At 36.2% G+C, this 7,837-nt stretch overlaps 1 protein-coding gene across 3 annotated transcripts in view; it reads right to left on the bottom strand.

The window, feature by feature from the left end:
* Positions 1-5,642: 5,642 nt before the first annotated feature.
* SEPTIN7 (septin 7) overlaps positions 5,643-7,837 on the bottom strand; it is a 73,569-nt gene continuing 71,374 nt past the window's right edge. For all 3 annotated transcript variants that reach the window (XM_015811761.1, XM_015811760.1, XM_015811762.2), the window contains one exon: positions 5,643-6,655. In XM_015811761.1, coding sequence (XP_015667247.1) covers positions 6,616-6,655 — 40 coding nt within the window. In that variant the 3' untranslated portion in view covers positions 5,643-6,615. The remainder of the gene's footprint in view (positions 6,656-7,837) is intronic.

Below are 7,837 nucleotides of genomic sequence, written 5' to 3'. Positions count from 1 at the left end.
GAAGGAAGGAAGGAAGGAAGGAAGGAAGGAAGGAGATGGGAATGAGAAAGGGAGGCAGGCAAGGAAGGAGGGGAGGGAGAAGGAAGGAAGGAAGGAGATGGGAATGAGAAAGAGGGAGGCACATGACCCTGCAGATGCTGCAATGGTCATAAGTGAAAAATGGTATAAGCCACTTTATTCAGTGCCTTTGTAACTTCGAACTGTCACTAAGTTAACTGTTGTAAGTCGAGAACTACTGTACTTTATCACTTTTTTCCTTTTTTGGGAGGTGGGTCATCAAGTTTTTGACACCTTGCTAGGCAACTGGGAAAGCCCTGAGTTAGAGTACTGAGATTGCAGCTGCTTTCTTGCAGGTATGTGGAATGGCGTGGGACCCGCAGGTTTTGCAAAGTTAAGTGAGGAAGTTGGTTACAGCTTATTAGGAAAGATAAAATAGACAACCAAGAATGCTTTATTGACCATTCTTCGTCCGGATTTTATATCAATTGCATCTGCTAGTACAGACATTCTGCTTCAGATTTCTGTTATTTTCAGCATCTGGAAAAACGAATGAGTACTTTTCTAACAACCTGTAAAATCCAAGACACTTTGCTTTCATTGTTTAATTCCCCCCTCATACAGCAGTGGCCAAAATTGTGGAAACCTTTTGGGAAATGTGTACAGTAGAAATGCCACCTTTGGTTAAGTTTCCACCAATTTTTCTTCTAATTTCTTTATAACTGTAGCCTTGTTCACTTAATAATACTATTTTACATAGCTTTCTGGGCAACCAGTCAACTCTTTGCACCATTACTTTAATTTTATTACATTTTATAAGCTCACTAAATGAAAGAATACAAAAAAACCCAACCAACTTGATAGCGATCACATAACACACTGACAAATGTCCTCCTCTCAGCTGCAATACATGACATCATTAACTGAATCCTACTGTGATCTGATTGGCTCATTGACAAAACAAGATGATGAACCTGCTGCCCACTGCCCCACCAGCCAGAGACTCCCTGGATCTCCCTCAACCCTGCCCGGCTCCCACAGGCATCCCTCCTCAGGAGCAACATTGAGGTGGCCACGCCTTCCTGGCCACGCCCACCCATGCTGCCATGACCACCGTAGCCACACCCACCCAGTGGGCCACATCCATCTACACTGCCATGACTACCATAGCCATGCCCACCCGTGTGCCATGCCCATCCGGCACCCGGCAATACATAAGTGGGTTTTGGGTTGCAGTTTGGGCACTCGGTCTCTAAAAGGTTCGCCATCACTGCCCTAGATCAATGGATAACCTCTTTGCAGAATGTTTGGGCAAACATAAAAAAAGTTTAGCTCAAGCCGCTAAAACCTATAAAGACAATAAGAAGCGATCTCCCCAGAGGCCATTTCATATGGAGGAGAAGGTTTATCTCTCTACTAAATACTGAAGACTAAAATTACCTAGTCAAAAAATGGGACTTAAGTTTCTTGGTCCTTTTTCTATAGTCAGAATCATAAATCCTGTCACAATTGAGTTAAAGCTCTCACGGCTTTTAGGAAAAGTTCACTCCATTTTCCATTGTAGCTTGTTAAAGCCAGTCACAGAGTCATCTTGAGACCCAAGAAGGCGCCTGGTCCCATTCTAATAGAGGGAGAAACTCACTATGAGATAAAACACATTCTTGACTCTAGACTGTATAAAGGAAAATTACAATATTTAGTGCAGTGGAAAGGTTACCCCTTGTTAGAAGCTAGCTGGGTGAAAAGTACTGATGCGAAGGCAGACAGGTTAATATGAAGGTTTTATGACAAGCATTCTCAGAAACCCGGGGGGGGGGGATTCCTAACTTCTTTGTTTCCACTGCAGGAATTGCTTTCTTCTTAGGGGATCCGACTGTCAACTCTACAACGAAACAATTCTGTGTCCCGTGGAAACTAAGGTCATTCTATAGGTTATGTTAGAAGGTTGGGTGTTTTATTAGAAAGCCCAGCAAGCCATTTTATTAGGGAACATGGATGATTGCATAGCACAGGGCTGTGAAGTTTGACTTTGTAATAGTGTAACTCTTTGGAGGGAATTTCAGACTTGGTTTCACTTTTGATCATGCCAATATTTTGTATCCAAAAAAACATGTTCTTTGAGCAAGCTTCTAACCTTGGAGTTCTGATTTATTTGGTTCTATCTATTGGAACCATGACAAGTAGTTATTCAAGTTGTTTTTCCTTTTTTATTGCAACTCTCACCTAATCGTTAAAACCCTTTTTAATTTGTTGCTAGGAATTCCTATTTACCATAATCATGTCTGATTTCACCAGATGGGATAGAATGTAGTAAAGTGTCACAAAATGTATATGTGTGTGTGTGTGACTTTCCAGAGGAAAAAAGATGCAGCTTTGCATGATTTTTGTTATATAGGAAGAGGATCAAGTCCCCCCACAAACTTCCAAAGAGTTTATCCATTAGTTACACAGAATTGTGCTTTAGTCTGATTAGACTATCTGTAAGTGAGCAACAATACATAAACTGCACTGGAATCATTCCTCAGGTCACTCTTGGTTCCTTGTACCTGCCACTTCATTCTTTGCTAGTTAACCTAAATCAGTGGTTATTCCTATTAATAACCCAATAGTGCAGTTTAGTGTAAATGGAAGTGTGAAATGGAGAAAAGGATGAAAATGCAGAGTGCCTTTTTTAAACAACCACTTTGGCACCATTATTAAATAGCAGCATTATTGTTTTAACTAGTAATGTTTGCAAGAGATTGGTGTTATTACAATATATTAATGTTAATACATAGAGTATTGTACAGGATCATATCCTTCCTCTGTTCTGCCATGGTACTGACACCACCTAGATGCTGCTAATACTGGTAGTAGAAATAGTAGCGGTTATAGTATTTTAAAGAAATGGTTGAAAGTAGTAGAAAGTCCAGAAGTTCACACTAATTTTTCAGAACCAGATTGAAATTCTAAAAGATTGGGTTTGGAATTATAAATTATTTATCAATTCCATACTCCCGTTGTCATTTCTGATTCCTTTTGAAGTTCTTTGCTTCCATAGCATATTTTTCATAAGGCATTTGATGCAGCTTTTTAAGAAACACAATATCCAAAGCAACCTTTCATAACTTAAGGCACCCTCCAAATGGACAAACCACTTCATTCTCCGGTTTCTCAGCATGGATTTTGCTTGCTGAGTAGCTGCCACTTTAAACCCACATTTCTGGAAGGTTCTCTGATTAGAATCTTCTAAAGCACTATTAAGTGCATAAAATCCACTGGATGATTTTTTTAAAAATGCTACATTCGTTGTTTTGGAAGACTAGGGCATAGCTGAGTAAATACAGTTTGGATATTCTTATAAGCCTTTAAGAGGCAGAATTTAAGTTTTGAAAAACTAAAAGCTTATTTTCAGGATGAGGCAATTGCAAAGCTACAGAATGCCGCCACCTTCTGTTTAAAGGGTGACAATCTTACAGTGTTTAATTTCATGATGCGGAAGGGTTCTAGGAAATAAACTTGTAACTTCACAAAAGGCTCCTTGATATCTCAGGTCTACAATTAATAGGATAAGACACTTACTTATTTAGTGTATGGCTATGTTACATTAGCACCACAGGGAGTGGACTAGCTCCACACTCAGAAAGGCTCAAAAGCATTCTGCATCATCATCCAAGGCTTCTCCTTCCACCTGTTGCATTACGCTCTGGCATCACATTGGAGATCTGGCACACTACAAAATGCCATTATTTTCTGATCAAAGTGGTATCTATTTATCTATTTACATGTGGCATGCTTTTGAACTGCTAGGTGGGAGAAGTTGAGGCAAATGACAGGAGCTCATTCACCCACGTGAACTGACGGAGTAAAGACCATCTCCAGTTCTTTAAGCCAGAATCACTGTGCCTCCTACTTATTTAGTGGAAGAAGAAACACTTAACTATTTTTTTGCTACTGAAATTTGTGCAATACGATGTTGTAGAGGTGACTAACATGTATAATTGATATGATATTAAAAGAGTTTTTAAGATCATTCCATTTTGAAAATGTATCCCTTCAAGAACTATAACCACAAAATACAGGGCAGATGCTTAACATCACTTAGTAAAATTGCAGAAAGTATATCCAGGTGCTAGAAGTGATTCACAAGTATTTCTTTTTCTGTCAGCAAACTTTTCAGCATTGGCCCTTTGGTTTTGTCACTGTTATTTCTAGTTTTAATTCAAAATGAATGTCTTTAGCTTTGATGATTCTTAAAATGTTCACTTCACTCTTAATGTCTGAAACCCACCTTGCTAAAAGAAAGTTTGGTTTTGCCTGCATTTGGAGTGTCCTCATACAATTCCGGGGGGGGGGGGGAGAGGATAATGATTAAAATGGATATTCTTTCATTTACCACCCATTTCAATATGATTTAGAATAAACTGCTTTCCCAATAATGGCAGAGGATTTGTGGAAGTGTCAAAAATAACAGTGGTTATAGTTCACTTGTAGATGTTTGGTATAATAATTCATCTAGTCTAGAAGTATTTTCTTTAAAATATATATAAGATATTCACTTATGCACTAACATCTACAATATTAGATTCTCAGTTTTTCAGGATAATTTTCTTCTTTCTGAAAGTAATTCTGAAATTTATATTCAGAACTTGTCTTAACAAACTGAAAAACTGGACATAATTTGGTTCCTAAACAACTCTTTTTCCAATCATTTATCACTATTTTTTTTCAAAGCGTAAAAATAATGACCAAAATAGTGAATGGAAAGACAAGAGGACAAGATTTGATTATTGAAAAAAAATACCTGTTAGTGTTGGTTATGTTTCAAAACAACTCATCACAAACTCAGTTTGATTTTAAAGTATAGTACTTTTCTTATCAACAGTTGTTTAATGACCATTTAAAGTTACAATGGCCTTGGAAAGGGTACTTTACAGCCTTTAAAGCAATTCTGACTATTGGAAACTTGGTCATATTATTACATTTCAGGTGCTTGGCCACAGGGTCATATTTATGACTAGTTGCCAAGTGCTCCATGATCATGTAATTGCCATTTGCAACCTTCTCTGCCAGATTTTTCCAGAAAATCAATTGGGAAGCTAGCAGGGAAGATTAAGATTGCAAATAGAGATGGAGAGGAAATTCCAGCAACATCACAAAGGATTTCCCTTCTATGCATGGAAAGGAGTGGAAATCCTTTGGAGAGCTGCCTGTTGGGTTTCATATTTGTGCAGATCTGAAACTCTGCAGCAGGCAGAGTTGGGAGCATTTCAGCTAGACAGAATTGAAATTCTCTGGCAGGCAGCTTTTTTGTTCCATCTGCTTAATGACCCAGGAGATCACTTAACTGCAATTGGAAGTGCTGAGATTGTGGTCTTTGAGTGAAATTGTCATGTGATGTCTCGCTTAATGACCGCTTTGCTCAAGGACTGAGGTTCTAATTGGGCTTGTAAGGTATATTTCTCAGCCATTTATCTCACAGATTTGTTGTGGAGAAAATAGGAGGAGGAAGTAGTATTAGGTATGTTTGCCGCCTTCAGTTATTTATAAAAATAATAAAGGAGGGATTTAAATAAAATAAAATAAGTATAAAAGGCAAGGTAAAATAGTACCAGTATTTAAAATAATTTCATTTTTCAACTAACAAAATCCTTCAACCTCAAGTATGTTACATCACAACATTGTTTATTATGTGACTTTTTACAATACAACAAAAATACAGAAATGCAGTATATGAATACAGCTAAATGTAGAATGGTGACTTTTCTCAAAAGGCCATGATTCTCATTTCTAGAAGACTGACTGCACGCAGATAGAAACAGATGGTGCTTAAATCCACACAGTTTTCTAGAAATGACTTATAAATGCATTTTCCTGCTACTTACCATAATATGTAAAAGAAGAATTAAAGAAAATGTTTTATTCACTGGTTCCTATCATATGAAAAAAAAACCTACATTCTATGTAGCAGGGCCCATACATGGAAATATATCTAAATTATATGTTATTACAAAAATGAAGCAGTAATGAAATCCATCGGGCTAAAGCAATTACTAAATGAGAATAGCATACATTTAACAAATCCCAAACAAACAAAAGATTGTTATAAAAAGCTTTTAGGTGCCCCATAAGCCTATAAGTTTGTCTTTCCATGTCTATTTTTAAAACAATGGAAGTGTCAAAAATAGGGTCAACTGTGTTAGACTAGATTACATTGTTATATATGACCTACTGAATGGAATTTTATATAATAGACGCATAGTTCATATTATATTATGGCAATGTATCCTTATGGAAAATTTTCCCAAATCCTTATATATTGGAATATTCTGTAAACAAATCAAACCACCAGAATATGATTGTACAACAGAAAATTTCTTTACATTTAAATGATTTATCTTTTTTTGTATTTTGTAAAAAAAAAAAAAGTACTTAGAGCTGTTTTCCTAAGCTTACAACATTCTAAACAATTCAAGGCATTCTCAAATGCCATCAAAATTAACACAAAAACTTGTCATGCTGATAAATCCAAACATATGGATACAACCGGTGCAAGATTGGTCAAACAGATCCAAGACACACTGATGTCCAAGGGTAGAATATTGGCAATTAAACATAACTGGTGGTCTGCAAATATCTTTAAAATATCTTCCCTTTCTTTTTGTTTTTTTCCAAAGTTCTGGAAGAGAAAAAAGAACTAGTCAGATATATTAGACACAGTATATATTATAATCAATATTCTCTTTGTATTGTTATACTATCTTATACATAAAATATTTCCTTTCCCAAAACTTATGTTCTGAAAAGCTGTCAATACTGAACATTATGCAAATATAGTGTGAAGTGATACCGTTTTTGCCTAATAGTTTATAAAGGTACAGACTGATAACAATAACAGTTATAAGAGAAAAAATGGTCATAAATTGTATAGATTATGGCAGCAAACATAAAGAGGCTGATATGGTTCCAATCTTCAAGAAGGGGGAAAAACAGATTCAGGAAACTACAGACCAATCAGCTGACATAATACCTGGGAAAATCCTGGAAAAGATAATGAAGCATTTGTGAGCACCTAGAAACGAGCAAAACCATTACTAGAAGCCAGCGTGGGTTTATCAAAAACAGATTGTGTCAAACAAACCTTATTGCATCCTTTGACAAAAGTGGTTAAATTAGTGCAGGGGTAGTCAACCTTTTTATACCTACCGCCCACTTTTGTATTTCTGTTAGTAGTAAAATTTTCTAACCGCCCACCGGTTCCACAGTAATGGTGATTTATAAAGTAGGGAAGTAACTTTACTTTATAAAATTTATAAAGCAGAGTTACAGCAAGTTAAAGCATATAATAATAATTACTTACCAAATACTTTATGTCGGACTTTTGCTATGTTTGGCAGAATAAATCTTTATAAAACAACTTACTGTAGTTAAATCTATCTTTTTATTTATACTTTGCATACATAGAAGCATGAAGTCTGATGAAATTACATTTAATTAATTAAATTATTAATGAGATCCCTGAGGCTGATGCTGCGAAACTATATACTGGATATCTGGCTCAATTTTTGTAAGGAACAAACGAAGGTCTCCTCTTTCGGAAATATTCAGGCGGTTTCTTTCTTTGGTCATAATATGATTAACAGCACTAAAGCCTGATTCCATAAGATATGAGGTAGGGAAAGGTATCAATAAACTGAATATCATTTTCCACATATTTGGATATAAGACAGGCATTTTTTTTACTTTGCCATAGGTTTTCATATCCACCACTATCAAATTTATGTTTACTTTCTTCATCATATCTAATTTCTAACAGTTCTTCTTGGCAAGTTGTATCAGCCTCTTCAATATTTGCGGTAAA

The sequence above is a fragment of the Protobothrops mucrosquamatus genome, unplaced genomic scaffold (genome assembly GCF_001527695.2).
Source record: "Protobothrops mucrosquamatus isolate PMUCROS unplaced genomic scaffold, P.Mucros_1.0 scaffold48, whole genome shotgun sequence".
Taxonomy (NCBI): domain Eukaryota; kingdom Metazoa; phylum Chordata; class Lepidosauria; order Squamata; family Viperidae; genus Protobothrops; species Protobothrops mucrosquamatus.
The sequence above is the reverse complement of the archived record's forward strand: the minus strand, read 5'-3'. Positions and strand labels throughout refer to the sequence as shown.